General features: G+C 36.5%; 1 protein-coding gene across 1 annotated transcript; it reads left to right on the top strand.

Annotated features, from left to right (window-relative positions):
- Positions 1 to 13,897: 13,897 nt before the first annotated feature.
- On the top strand, positions 13,898 to 15,862 carry LOC109192796 (zeatin O-glucosyltransferase-like). Its single transcript, XM_019343506.1, has 2 exons — positions 13,898 to 14,732; positions 15,055 to 15,862. Exons 1-2 carry the CDS (start codon positions 13,929 to 13,931, stop codon positions 15,709 to 15,711), a joined length of 1,461 nt encoding a protein of 486 aa, XP_019199051.1. The 5' UTR covers positions 13,898 to 13,928; the 3' UTR covers positions 15,712 to 15,862.
- The last annotated feature ends 13 nt before the right edge of the window (positions 15,863 to 15,875 follow it).

The raw sequence follows: 15,875 nt of genomic DNA, 5'->3' as shown, positions 1-15,875 counted from the left end.
TAGGAATAGAGTATTTGTTACTTATAAGAAAAAATGTATTATTTTTGAGTAAAGATGTAATACTTTTAAATTAAAATGTAAAAATATTACGGAGTACATTTTTTCTTTAAAGTAGTACACTTTCCTTTATAAGTAACAAACACTTTATTCCCAATTAGTATAACATTTCTATCTACATCTACATCTACAATCTACATCTACAAATCTATCATATTGTTTTGATTCTAGTATTTTTTTAATGACTTTCCTTATTTACCCTCAATTATATTATTTTCTTCCCTTAAATAACCCTAAATTCCGTTAGTATAAACTTTAGTAATAGAATATTCCGTTAACTATTTATTATTCTTAACATACTCATTAATTTATATATGAAAGGTCTTAGGTTCGAACATCATCCCAATTAGAGTTGACATAATTGTTAAACATATATTATGAATATGCTAAAATGTATTAAAATATATAAAATTTAACATAAACTTTGGTCAAATAATTAGCTTGGCTAAATACATAGCATTCAAAGTTGAGTATCAAAGATTATAAATCAGGAACTTTAAAAATCATTTGATTTTCTTGAATTAAAAAAAAAAAAATAGGTTAAGTTTTTTTTTTTTTTTTTTTTTTTTTGTGTTTTTTTGTTTTTTTTTATTACGTTTAATTAATCTTCTTTTGATTATTTAGAACAAAACTTAATATTTCAATTATGCTTTTGCATTATTGGAATGATTTAAGTCATTATAGTATTAATAATTTTTGTATTTTTTTATGATGGTACAGTTGTACATTACTTTACAAATATTATATTATTATTTTTTTTATCGGACAAAATTATTCTTACATCATTGTCAGACTTGTGTGGCCTAACTACAAAGTTGTTGATCATAAATACAATTACACATGGACTCTAAAACGGTAGGACCATTTTCCAAATAATTGACAATGTTAACATCCTACTAGCTCCAATTGAACAAGTTTACACATCAGATCGAAAATTGTTCTTACATCATTGTCAGACTTGCGCGGCCTAACTACAAAGTTGTTGATCATAAATACAATTACACGTGAACTCTAAAACGGTAGAACATTTTCCAAATAATTGACAATGTTAACATCCTACTAGCTCCAATTGAACAAGTTTATACATCAGAATTTTATCAATGCATGAAAACTTCTAAAGAAATTTGTAAGTTAATTTTTACTATGTCATTATAACAATATCTATTGTAACTATATATTTTGAATTATTTATTATCATCCACTATTGACAACAATTGTAGCAATTGTCATTGGCAAACTCTCAAAACAATTTGTCTCAACAAGGAATTGAAATTAAAAAAAATCATCGATTTCATTATTGTTGATGAAAAGTATGTACGACACTTTATTACTCTTATTAAATTAAATAAATTAGTAGCTACAATAAAAAATAATACATATGCATTTAATTAATTTAGAATTAGATGTCTATAATGCTTTATTTAAAAAAAAAAATTATTCATTATAAAAAAATTTAAAAGAAATATAATTTCATTAGTTATATTATTTTTATTATCGACAATTCAAAGATTCCTTACCTTCAAATTTATTAATGAGAAAATTATACTTTTGGTCCTGTGACTATAGGGGGTGTGTTAATTTGGGTACGTGACTTTTAAAACTAACAATTTAGTCCTTTAACTATCATTTTTTTTAGCAGATTTGGTCCTCCCGGCCAAATTGCCGGTGTAATTTGGCCGGAAAGACGTTCGACGTTTTAAATCAAATATTGGTGGGGGTAATTCGGTTCAACAATTAAAAAGACCGAATTACCCCCACCAATATTTGATTTAAAAAGTCGAACGTCTTTCCGATCAAATTCCACCAGCAATTTGGCCGGGAGGACCAAATCTGCTAAAAAAATGATAGTTAAAGGACTAAATTGTCAGTTTTAAAAATTCACGTACCCAAATTAATACACCCTCTATAGTCACAGGACCAAAAGTGTAATTTGCTCTTTATTAATTTATTATATTCACTACATTGTCCATTATCTTCTTTTTACATTATCTTGCAGTTAAATATCAAAGTTATAATACAAAACATGTTATATATATATATATATATATATATATATATATATATATATATACACCAAGTATTTTATACAAATATAATAAATATTAATATTTTGTTCAATACTTTCACATGATAACCTACAACACATATCTCACAACACATGAAACATGTAGGGAAAAAAACTATCACTACTAAATATCAATAGGTGTTTGTAAGATAAAGAGTTCATATTACAACTAAAATTTCAGTCAAAGGCAAATCTAAAGCTTCCTACATGCACCCTAATCTCATTGCATGATGAATCCTTCTATGCTGCCACCAGTAACTTAATTGCACATGGCACACTACCAATAAAAAAAAAAAAAAAAAAAAAAAAAACAGAGGACATGTACTGAAAATGAAAATAATGACAATGCTACCCAAAAGAGAATTAAGAAGAATTAGAGAAATTTAAACCAAAAGTAGTATTTATTTAGACTATTGCTTTAAGACTAAGTATTTAGACTAGCGTTATTACAAAGTTGCAAACATTTATTTTAGTGACAATTATAATCAATCTCTTATATATTATCTTGAATTTATGTATAATTTAAATTACCGATTTAAATACACAAATTCAACATTTATTTACCTATGCATAAACATCTCCTATATAATATTGCATTGATATACTTTAAAATACTTATATAAAATAATCATTGGACATTATCTCATTCGCGTAAAGCGCGTAAAAAAAAAGTAGTTCTAATATAAATATTATATTTCCATCCTGACCCATATATATATTAAAGCAAAATGAAGCAGTGAAATGGGTTGGGTCAGTCTTACACAAGTTTTTGCATATATTGTTTATATTTTTAGGGTGTGTTTAATGGTAATAGAAATCAAATATTTGGTAATGGTAATAAATTTGAATAGATATAGTTTTTTTTTTTTTTTTTTTTAATTTGTAATAAATAGAAACTGAAATCAAATTAATTAATAAATAATATAAAAATAAAAATAAATAAAATTATACACACGTGTATATATATATATATATATATATATATATATATTAAAATTTAATATTTAATATGTAGACAATTACCTTTTTTTATTTGTTTTATTATTTTCTTTCTCACTTTTTATTTCATTGTTCAAAAGTATGAGAACTAAGAAGATCAGAGAAGGGCAATGAATTTTATAATTACCAAAACACTTGAAACAAACTTAATAATAGTGGGCAAATTATGTTGTGCATCCTTATGCACCATGCATGGTGCATACCGTTGCAAAAACGACATCGTTTTGCATCAAAACGCGCGTTCTATTTTTTTTTTTTTTTAAAGATCAGTTTCGATTCCCATCAATAACAATATGTTGTTCATTTTTAATTCATTCATTCTGGATTTTTAGTTATGAAATTATGGATGTATAGGTATGCAATTCTGGATGTGTAGTTATTAAGTTATGGATGTGTAGTTATGCAATTCTGGATTTATAGTTATGAAGTTATGGATGTGTAGTTATGCAATTCTGGATGTATAGTTATGAAGTTATGCAATTCTGATGTGTAGTTATGTAATTATGGATGTGTAGTTATATAATTCTGGAAGTAAAGTTATGCACTTCTGAATTTTATTTTTTTAAGTTAGACATTAAAATGACGTCGTTTTTGCATCCGTATGCACCATACATAGTGCATACGGATGCACAACACAACGATTGATAATAGTGAATATTGATTTAGATCAGACATAGATTCCGGGAGCCCATTTTATTGGGAAAGTGTTGGCGGTGTCAATTCTTATTGCCAAGGAATGAAGAAATCATGGAATAAAAAAAACAAAGGAAAAATTACAATGGAGAATCAAACCCCAAACCTCAAACATAACAATATATACAAGTTCTAAACCACCAAGCTACCATACATCTTCTGTATTAAAAGAAAGATACTCTATTTAGCCGTATGGAGATCGTTGGCATCCAGGTAGTGGGGGACACGTGTACGGCTAAGATTGATGGCAAGCCGATGCCCTATATTTGTTAGCCATCTGGAGGGACCTCTACACTATAAATAGGCACCTTTTCCTCCCCTTAAGAATGATCCATTGGTTCACTTAACCCCCTGGTGCAATGGTATAAGTTATTAACCTTCAACCCATACACCGGGGTTCGTCTGTGGAGACGAAGGGGCGGCTTCGTCTTGGGCCATCTCTCCGGCCATGGAGACGGCCTAAGGCAAAGCCACCTTTGTCTCAGGCCGTCTCACGTCACTTCGTCTCCACAGAGTTTTTTTTTTATAATTATTTTATTTAAAATTATTTTTAATATTAATTCGGTAACCGCCATGTTAGCATGTTTTCAGGTAAACATGTCATTTTTGAGTTAAATTGTATGAGTTTGCATTGTTCAGGGACCCAATTGCATTCCTTTTTAGTTCGATGACTCAATTGCAATTTGTTGTGCAGTTAAATGACCTATTTAACCCTCATTTATTTATTTATCATTTGAGCCGCCGTTTTGAAACAATATCTTGAGTTTTGTACGTATTATTTTAGGTCTAGAGTCCCCTAATAAAGCTACTATTTTCTTACCCGTATACTATACTTCTATACCCGATTTATTAATGAACTTGATTCCAACAAAACCATTAAATATCAAATCTTATATTAGGGTATAAAAGTCTCTAACTAAACGCCACCTTAATTTATCTTAAGGTATATACTTAAATTAAATAAATGGAACACTTAAATTAAATAAATGGAAGTCTGTTTTATTAATTTTGGTGTGGTTCACATGATCAACCACCTATCTAAACTAATAGTTTATCGCTGTACATAGCAATGCAAGTTACCATTTGCATGAAGAAGAAAGAATAAATTAATTAGTACCTTCTGCATTTTTTTTTTCGATCTTCGTGTTGATGGCGAGAGATCCAGGATATTAGATCTGTAGTTTTCTGTATAATATTAATACATATTTTTATATTTCTCATATATATATATATATATATATATATATATATATATATATATATATATATATATATAACCCTACGATCTTATAAAAGTGTGCATTGGAAGACACAACAATGTGCACTGGAAGGCATAATAATGTGCACTGCAATGCATAACAATGTGTTCTAAAAGGCTCAACAATATGCACACTACGACAAAACAATATACAATTCGAAGACACAACAATTTGCTCTGGAAGACACAACAATGTGCTCAGGAAGGCACAACATTGTACTCTGAAAGGCTCAACAATATGCACACTAAAGCAAAACAATATACATTTCAAAGGCACAACAATATGCTTTGGTAGAAACAACAATGTGCTTAGGAAGGCACAATAATATGCTTTGGAAGTGTGCTCTGTATGGCAAAACAATGTGCATTTGGAAGGCATATCAGTGTGCTTTAGACAGGGCTGGATTTTAGGTTTTTGTGACCCTGTTCTGGTAAATAACTGAGACCCTCCAAAATCTTAATTTTTAAAAGTAACATATGCAAGTTTTAAACCTTTGACCTCCAAGTTAAAATACAATAAATACACATTTCTACCATTTCTTCATAGAACCTTTTTATCTTAAATGTAAACTTTTAATTTTTATTTCTAAACTAGTTAGGTAAATATTAAAAATTGGACCTCTAAAATTTGGGGTCCCTCTAAAATTGGGAGCCCTGTGCGGTAGCCCAGCTTGCACAGCCTAAAATCCGGCTCTGGCTTTAGAAGGCACGACATTATGCTCTTGAAGGCATAACATTGTTTTCTTCGGCAAATTATGCTGTGCATCCGTATGCACCATGCATGGTGCATACGGATGCAAAAACGACGTCGTTTTATTAAAAACGCGCGTTTCCCCTTAAAAAAAATTCAGGTTCGATTCCCAGTAACAACAATGAACTAAAATTCCAGAATCGATGAACTATAATTCCATAATCGATGAACTAAAATTCCATAATCTAATCTATGAACTAAAAATTTCAGAATTAATGAACTAAAATTCCAGAATCTATGAACTAAAATTTCAGAATCGATGAACTACAATTCCAGAATCGATGAACTATAATTCCAGAATCAATGAACTAAAATTCCATAATCTATGAACTAAAATTCCAGAATGAATGAACAACATAATGATGTTGCTGGGAATCGAACCTGAATTTTTTTTTAAGGGGAGACGCGCGTTTTTAATAAAACGACGTCGTTTTTGCATCCGTATGCACCATGCATGATGCATACGGATGCACAGCATAACAACTCGTTTTCTTTAAGAAAGAAAGAAATGCACTGAAAGACCAAAAAAAAAAAAAAAAAAACTAACTTATATACACAAAATTATCGTAATGTCATTGTTTTTTTTTTTTAATTACATTTTTACATATATCTATTTTAGACCCTTAATTTTAGACTAAATCAACGGATAAAATTAAACCATATTTTTCACTTACAGCTCGTTTGGTTCGCTGGAAAATATTTGAAGGGAAATGGAATTGAAATTACATGGAAAATGAATTCTAGGAAAATTGATTCAATTGTTTGGTTGGTGGAAATGAAATTACTGGGAATATGGATTCCATTGTTTGGTTGGATTTAGAAAGATAAGGAATAATGAATATAAAGACCAATATGTCCTTAAAAAGATGAATGAATAAATAGGTGTCTATGTAATTAAGAAATTTTCATAAGGGTAAAATGGTCCACTCATGTTATTTTTCTTCCCAATCCTTGTGGAAAACAAAATCCCACCCCTTTGCAAAGAATTCATTTTCCTCCACTTTGAGGAATCCATTTTCCAATGGAAAATGTTTTTCATCCAACCAAACAACATAAACCAACATTTTCCTTCACTTTGAAGAAAACATTTTCCATGAAAAATATTTTTCATCCAACCAAACACCCCCTTAATAATTCATTCACACCATATTAACAAGACTTTTAGTCCGGCGGCTTTGTCTTAATGAATACTCCTCCGATTACCAAGACTTTTCAGTCCGGCAGCTTTATGTACTCCTCCGTTAGTCCATTTAGCGAAAAACCTCCTTAATTATAAATTTCAATATAATTTTCTCTAGAACAACATTAAGGTGCATTTATTATTCGTAAAAACATTTACTTTTCTTTTTTGGCTAAATGAAAATTTGAATAAAGAAAAACGAAAAATATGTTTACTTGTACCAACAATATAATTAATGAAGAATGTAAAAAAATAAATTAATTAATTAAAAAAAAAATAAACACAATCTTAATCTCTAAAAAACGTGCACGCGCCAGAGAGTGAACACGCGCACATACGCGCGCGCGCGCACACACACACACACACATATATAGTGTGTGTGTGTGTCGGAAAAATTAGCTTAAAATGGCATATTAAGTGACTATTTTGTGGTACAATTATCAGTGGGGTCCACTTCCGATTTGGGTCGGGTCAAAGTGGATTCGGATTCTTCGTAGTAAGACGAAGCGATTGATATATTGTACGCTCAAAACGGATAATGGGTGAATGAGATATTGATTCTCAAAGTAGACCCATTTAAGTTGGGAAATGAAGGGAAAATGTAGGACTTTGTCCCACATTGGTTTGGAAACAAGATTTGCCCCCCTTATATACATGAGCTCTTTTGAAGCTTGTAGAATTGTATAACATAGAGGCTCTCTCGCGGGGAGGGGGGGGGGGGGTTTGCAAATCAAAATCCAACTAGAGGACATCAAAAAGGCTTAATTCAAGCCCGAGCTCGCGTGCGCCGGCACCTGCGGGCACGAATGTCGTCCGGCAATTGGCTGGCCTTGCGAGCTAAGTTATGCCAAACTTCGGTATCATTTGTGGTGCACCGAGAGCAAAACTCTCGTGCAACGGTGAACACGAGAGGTGTACTCTCGTATTGCACCATAGCACGAGAGGTGTACTCTCGTATTGCACCAACGGTCTGAAACCCGAAAGTGCAGAAGATTAAACTCATCTGTTACGGAATTAATACTGTTTTAATTCCAATTTTAAAATTCTGAGTTTAATCCTACTTAGTGGTGACCGTTACAGGTGTTACACAATTGGTTTTAACACCAATTTAATGGCCATGTTGAACGCTATCACTCCAACATCCCTATATAAAGAGAGGTAGAAGCAGTAGCATTTTACACAGTGAGAAAACAAAGGAATTCCAGTAGTTTTTCATCTCAAAACTCTGCTTCTACTCTCTTCTTTTAGCCAACCAGTGTTCTAAGCTTTGCTTTGTTTGCCGGGTTCCTTGTTTAGGTGCTTAAACAAGGAATCGTAGCACGTTTTATCCTGGGAAACCTAGGCTACAACGCTCCTAGCACTTGTGGGAGGTAGCAAATAAGGTTTTAAGGAAAAGAGCTTTGTGTTCGAACTCGTGCTAAACCTATACCCAAACACTCAACCTTTTCCTTCCCAGTTTTTCTTTTTCCCATATAATATTAATCTTTTCGTAGGATTATTATTTTTGAGATTTTTCCACCATATTACCCAACAGTGTGTGTGTGTGTGTGTGTGTGGGCAGATCGCGATCATTGGATAAGCTCCTATCAACGGCTTAATTTTTTTTTTTTTTGAATGTTACTGGCCCTATTACATTGCAGTATCAACGGCTTAAAATGAATGAAAAAGAAAAAAATTGCAATGACATTTTGATAATTTTTTGTACCAAGTATATTTTTGTGGTGCACACGAAAATGCTTAATTGTGTAATGGGCTTATAGTGCTACCAAACATATCTAAAATGCACCATTATATTGTTGAAATTATGAAAATATCACCATATATATTTTTTTTATTTTTCTAGCCGTTAATATGAATTAATCCAACGGTCGCGATCTGTCGTACATCCGCACAGGAGTCGTGTGTGTATGTGTTTTCTTTACATCCAGCACGTGTTACATGAAAGACCGGACAAAGAAAAGAGAAAAAGAAAAGAAAACTGAGCTAACTGCTAGGCTGCTACCACTAATAATATATTGAAAAGTCAATAGGAATATAGTAAAACTCTTTTTGGTGATGAGGTTTGGTTAATTAGATTCTTCTATTCAATTCTTTACTATTAGATTATGTTTGTTTATGTAATTTGACTACCTTTCAAATTCTTTAATTATATATATATATATATATATATATATATATATATATATAGAGGACTATTTTCAAATATAAACCACCATTAAAATACAAACCCCCCTTACAAATTATGTGCATGTAAGTATGTTAATGTGTGCACGAGCTAATCCCAGATATTGTTGGCAGTGTGCCCAGTGTGCATGTAAGTATGTTAATGTGTGCACGAGCTCAAGTTTTTATTTTAAGGGGGGTTTGTATTTGAATGCAACCCTATATATATATATATATATATATATATATATATATATATATATATATATATATATATATATATATATATACATATATATAGAGAGAGAGAGAGAGAGAGAGAGAGAGATAGAGAGTTGGGTTCAAATGAAAACAACAGGTCATGTAAAAAGAGGATTTATCTTAGTCACCCATTAAAGTTTATCAATGGTTGAATGATTTGGTAAAAGTAATACATCTTTTAGATTTTAACATCAAGAGATATTAAATATCTCTCCCTACTACGTCTAGGGTTTTCTTTCTCTACTCTCCCTAATCTTTTAGGGTTTCGGTCGTTTTTCCCGCTTGTTTCACGGTGGTTTTGGTTCCATATGACGTCGGGAATTGTCGACTTCTACCTGTGATTACCAGTTTGGTTACGGTAGGTTATGCATGAGTAGCATGGACGGAGGACAGAATAAGGATGGGGTAACGTGGGTCACAGCACGTTGGGCAGACATGGTGCTAGAAGACAAGGAAGAAGGCGTGGAGTGTGTTGAGGCCGCCCAGGTTGCGGAATCCGCAGAGGCTGCGACAGAGAGTCTGGTTGGTCGTTTTCTAACTAATAAGCTTGTCAAAGTTGAATATATGCGGCAGGTTAAGGCTTCGGTCTAGAAACCGATGAACGGGGTGCAGATTTTTGAGCTCGAACTGAATCTCTTCTTGTTTGTTTTCTACCATAAGACGGACATCCAGCGGGTTCTTGACGAGGGGCCATGGTCCTTTGAGAATTGCACGTTGGTTTGCAGGCAGGTGGAGGACGGGCAGCTTCCGGGAGGGGTTGTTTTGGATTCTGTGGACATGTGGATCCATGTTTACGACCTCCCGATCGGTTATAATATGGAGACGGTGTTTGAACAAGTGGAGAATTTCGTTGGAATGCTGATTCGTTGCGTTGATAGGCATTTGTACGGATCGTGGAAGGCTTTCTACCGTATTCGTGTGTCTGTCCCGATAGCCAAACATTTGAAGAGACGGATGAAGCTGATCTAGCGTGACAAATCCTGGGGTGGGTTAATCTAAAGTACGAACGGCTGGACACGTTCTGCTTCTTCTACGGTATTCTTGGTCACTCGGAGAAGTTCTGTCTCAAAGCTCGCGATTCGGACTTGCCCCAGACCTTTATTCGTTTGGTACGTGGATGTGGGCTGGACATAATAAGGGCCCTAGGCCGGTTGGGGAATCGTGGTTGATTCCCCCTTCTGGACCTATTCGAAAGGATGGTGTCGCGGAACAGCAGGCAGCTTCGAATTTTGCCTCAAGTAATGTGCGAATGGAGCAGCAAGGTAGAGAGTCGCATGTTGGGGTGGTAGTGGTCTCTAAACATCGCAGGGCTGCCGGTAGTGGAGGTGGAAGGGTTAGGTCACCGGCGGTATCGGATGTTGCTATGGTTGACAGTTCAAAAAACTTGCATTCTGCGGGTCCTGGTTCCTAGACCCGCCCGTCCCAATTAGTACTCTAAGCTGGAACTGTCGTGGCTTGGGCAATTCACGTACAGTTCGTGAGATGGTGGACATGGTGTCCTATAAGAAGCCCGACTTCGTATTCTTAATGGAAACTAAGGTTGGACGTGGCCATGCGGAGCAGCTGCAAATCAATGTTGGATTCGAGGGTTATTTCTATGTGGATAGTGTAGGTCTGAGCAGAGGATTAGCGTTGCTTTGAAGGAAAAATAATACTGCTAGTTTGATTAGTTATTCGAGGAATCATGTTGATGTGACTGTTATGTTAATATGGGTTTCCCGAGCGCAGTAGAAGGACGGATGCGTGGGATTTGCTTAGGTCCCTGCCCCCCGCTCTCCTCTCCCTTGGGTTGTGATAGGAGATTCAATGATCTTCTATTTCAGTCTAAGAAGCGTGGGGAACCCTGCAACCTGAGAATTTCCTACGCGGCTTTAGGGAGGTTCTTGATGATTGTGGTTTATTGTAGTTTCCTACGGAGGGGTACCCATATATTTGGGAGCGAGGTAGTGGTACGGAGGCGTGGATGGAGGAGAGGTTGGATAGGGTTGTGGCTTGCAAGGATTGGTGTGACTTGGTGGAGGGGGCGAAGGTGATAAATATGCTTACGCGCACGTCTGATCATTCTGCTCTCTTTCTTGAGGTGTGTAGCTCCGAGACTAGAGGGGAGGGTGGTAAGCAGGGCTTCCGGTTTGAGATGGCATGACTACTTGATGCGGGGTATTGGGGGGTGGTAGAGAAGGCTTGGACTGGTGGCGGTAATGGTGGCTTGCAGACGTGCTTCAGTTGTGTGGGGAGTGCCTACAAGGTTGAGGAGGGGATCACTTTCATTTGTTTGGCAAACATATAAAGCTTTTGCAGTCTAAGCTGCTTGGTTTGCGATGATAGTCTAACCCAGCTGCATTGGCCGAATACCAGGAGGTAGAGGCACGGTTGAGCCAGCTAAGGCATAGGAAGATGTTTACTGGAGACAGAGAGCGAAGCAGCACTGGCTACGGGGATCGGATGCCAACACCAAATTCTTTCCTAGGTATGCATATTCCCGTAAGCGTAAGAATACTCTATCTAGATTGAAAAACTCTCATGGTGGTTGGGTTGTGGGGAATGCAATGGGTTTTCTGATTCTAGAGTATTTTGTGGATATCTTTAATTCTAGAATTGAAGCACCCCGATTAGTGCTGAGTCCCTCCCTAATTTTTTCACGCCTAAAATATCGCAAGGCCAGAATGATGGTCTCCTTTGCCCTTTTGAGGTCGAGGAGGTCAAAGCTGCTCTCTTTTCTATGTTCCTTGATAAAGTTCCGGGGCCAGACGGGATGAACCCGGGTTTCTATTAGCATTTTTGGATGTGGTGGGTGGGGATGTGACTACCTTTGTGCTTAATTGTCTGCATGCGGGTGTTTTACATGAGGGTTTGAATGATACTAACATTGTCTTGATCCCGAAAGTAAAGGAACCGAGAATGTGTCTGATCTGAGGCCTATTGCTTTGTGTAATGTCATCTATAAGATTATGGCCAAGATGATATCTAATAGAATAAAACCCTTACTTGGTACTGTGATTTCGGAGTCTCAACTTGCTTTTATCCCCAATAGACTCATAAATGATAATATTTTAGTTGCTGCTGAGATTGGTCACTATTTGAATACAAAGCAGTGTGGGAAGGTTGGTTGGGGTGCCCTAAAGCTAGATATGGCTAAAGCTTACGACAAAATGGAGTGGCCTTTCCTGCAGGTTTCTCTCCAACCCACCAATCTAATTAGAAGTCTATCGTGCGCCCATCTCCTACTCTCCAGCAAGCCCCTAGCTCAATAATAGGTCTGGCCTTGGCAATGCTTTGCCAGATCCATGAAGTATTATTCAAGGGAGCCGCCTTGAAGAAGTTACCATTCTTGATATACTTGCTCCACACAGCTTGAACCCACAACTTTTCAGGGTTATTAACCGTTTGCCAGGATAATTTTGCAGTGAAGGCCATGTTAGCGTCCTTAGCCGACCTAAGACCCAGACCGCCCATGTTACGTGGAGTGCAAACCTCTCTCCAGTTGACCAGGTGCGTCTTTTTATTGGTGTCGTACAGAAAGTCCCTGCATAATTTGTCAATGTCCTCACAAATAGTTGCCGGAAGCGCCAAACATTACATGGTGTAAAAAGTGATCGTGGCCAGGGTGGATTGAACGAGAGTTCTTCTGCCTGCAAGACTCAGAGAACTAGCCTGCCAATTGTTTAGCCTTTTTTGCATTTTGTCTAAAATATAATAAAAATTACCTTACCCGGGATTGAAGAATAGGAATTCTCAGGTAACGATCATGAGATTCTGTTTTATATCTATGACTATCCATCTGGAATGACAACCGAGATGCCATCATATTATGATAGTTTACCTAAGTTATCACTTTTAAATATACATGACATTAAACGCACACATATACTAGACTACTAGTCCCTCTATTTCAATTATATATGATTTTGATTCAAATGTTCTACAGAATGATGAGCATTAGTTGTGTCGTTACTATCGTAAGTTGTTTTCAAAAAAAAAAAAAAGTTTGTGTCGTAGGTTGAAAATGAGAGCATGGAGATTTTTCACCAAATGAAACCAATTAAATTAAGATTCGTATACCAACTCTAAATTTCACCACGCACTCCAACGTAGTCCCCCAACTCTAAATTTCACCACGCACTCCAACGTAGCCCCCCTGCATGAAACATCCAACCCAACATGTTTATAAAGGAAAAGGAAAATGATATATATAGTATTATTTTGTATTCTCACCCACAAAATTTTGATGTAAACATTTCTATTGAAATTCGTATTAAAAACAAAACATTTATCATCGTCACATTAAAAAGTAAAATTTAAGAAATAAAATTAGGGAGTATTGTATTGGGCTCACATAAAATAAAATAAAATAAAATAAAATAAAATAAAAAACAGTTTATCAAAATCGGTCACATGAAAGAGTAAGATTTGAGAGAATATGTCATATAACTAGATTATAAATACATACACTACAATAATAGAATCGTAAGTTGAAGCTTGGGAATCCGGCCGGCCTGCCTCCATGTCTCCTCCGCTTTCTGATGCCCAAAATGTTGAGTCGTCGTCGTCTTCGTCCAATGTGATAGTGGTGATGGTGCCATATCTGGCACAAGGTCACCTCAACCAGCTCCTCCATTTGTCTCGCCTCATCGCGTCTTATGACCTGCCCGTTTATTACACCGGTTTTACCGTCGATATTAGCTTGGCACGGCAGCGAGTCCACGGTTGGGATCCACTCGCCTACCCAAATCTTCGTTTCCATAGCTTTCCCACTCCTCCTTCCTACCTCTCCGGCGCCAGTTCCGGCCACCAATCGGAATCCTTCTCCGACATCGTGACTTCCGTGGTGAATGGGCCCAAACATTTACGCGGCCCCATCGCGGAGCTCCTCGACGACCTCTCGCCCAAATGCGGGAGGCTAGTGGTTGTTTATGACTCCCTCATGGCCACTGCCGTTCAGGAGGTGGCTTTCATTCCCAACGCCGAGGCCTACAGCTTCCACGCAGCCTCGGCCTTCACCAACGCCACCATCGCCTGGGAAGTCGTGGCCAAAATCCTCCGCCTCCCGTCTTTCCTTTCCAAGCTCGCCGGAAAATTCCTTCTCCCCGCCGGGGCTATAATTCCCGACGATCTCCCGTCCTTGGAGAGCTGCTTCTTGCCTGAGTTCTTGAAGTTCTTGTCGGTGCAACGGGCAAGTGCAAAATTCTGCTCCGGCAATCTTTACGACACATGTCGACCCATGGAAGGGCCGTATCTAGACATTCTTGCCAAACTCTATAGATTTACCGGTAAAGGAAAGCTCTGGGCTATTGGTCCCCTTAACCCGGTAATAGTAAAACGTTGTTTGCTAGAGTTTATTTTAGAACTTATAATTTATTTTAAGTTACAAATAACTTGTTAAAGCATGTGAAACTTATTTTGAAAGTGATAACACTATTGGATATTATGAAATTTTTCAATTATCTGGGGTGAGACTTAATTTAAAATCAATTTCAGGTGGTCGAAAATACTTGATTTAAGATCAATTTCATATAGTCAAAAATTTCATAATTTCCAGCAGTGTAATACTCCAAAAAACGTTTTAAAATAAAGAATTTAATTTTAATTAGTTTGAATATTAATTATATTAGTAACTTTTCAACTTTCAGCTTTCAACGAATCCAGCGAAACAGAGACATAGATGCCTGGAATGGCTGGACAAACAGCCTCCAAAGTCCGTGGTTTTGGTCTCCTTCGGAACTCTGACTTCTCTCTCCGACGAACAAATCTCAGAGCTGGCCAAAGGACTAGAACAAAGCCAGCAAAAGTTCATCTGGGTAGTGAGAGATGTACTCAAAGGAGAAAACGGGAGAATCGGGCTGCCGGAAGGGTACCAAGACAGGGTAGAAGGGAGGGGCCTTATTCTCCGCGATTGGGCGCCGCAACTGGAAATCTTGGATCACCCTTCAACGGGTGCGTTCCTGACTCATTGTGGATGGAATTCATGCATGGAGAGCATTAGCAGGGGGGTGCCGCTAGCCACCTGGCCCATCCATTTCGATCAGCCCAGAAACGCCTTGCTGATGACGGAGGTGCTGAAAATCGGGATCGCGGTGAAGGATTGGGCGCGTAGGAATGAAGTCATACCGTCGGAAACTGTCCGGAAAGCCGTCGAGAAATTAATGGCGTCGCCTGAAGGAGAGAAGCTGAGGACAAGGGCGGCGGCGTTGGGCAAAGATGTGAAGCAGTCTGTAATGGACGGCGGCGGTTCTCGCCTGGAGATGGCCAACTTCATTACCCACATTACAAGACAGAATTATGCCTAGTCTGATTCTGTTTATTAGTTTGTATTATGTCTGTTCATTTTATTCTGTGTTGGTCTGTTTTAGCATATTTTTATTTAATCGTTGCACATAATAAGCCATCTTCAAGTACAATGGTCTTGAATTCAATAGAAGTTGCAAATATAATTGGGTATGATTTATTAGCT

The sequence above is a fragment of the Ipomoea nil genome, unplaced genomic scaffold, assembly GCF_001879475.1.
Source record: "Ipomoea nil cultivar Tokyo-kokei standard unplaced genomic scaffold, Asagao_1.1 scaffold1834, whole genome shotgun sequence".
Lineage (NCBI taxonomy): Eukaryota > Viridiplantae > Streptophyta > Magnoliopsida > Solanales > Convolvulaceae > Ipomoea > Ipomoea nil.
Note: the sequence above shows the minus strand (reverse complement) of the source record. Positions and strands in the feature narration are given on the sequence as shown.

Excerpts from the sequence above, each read along its gene's own strand:
- LOC109192796 (XM_019343506.1), top strand. The coding sequence starts at position 13,929 with ATGTCTCCTCCGCTTTCTGATGCCCAAAATGTTGAGTCGTCGTCGTCT. Across the intron at positions 14,733-15,054 it reads CTATTGGTCCCCTTAACCCG|CTTTCAACGAATCCAGCGAA; the intron begins GTAATAGTAAAA and ends TTCAACTTTCAG.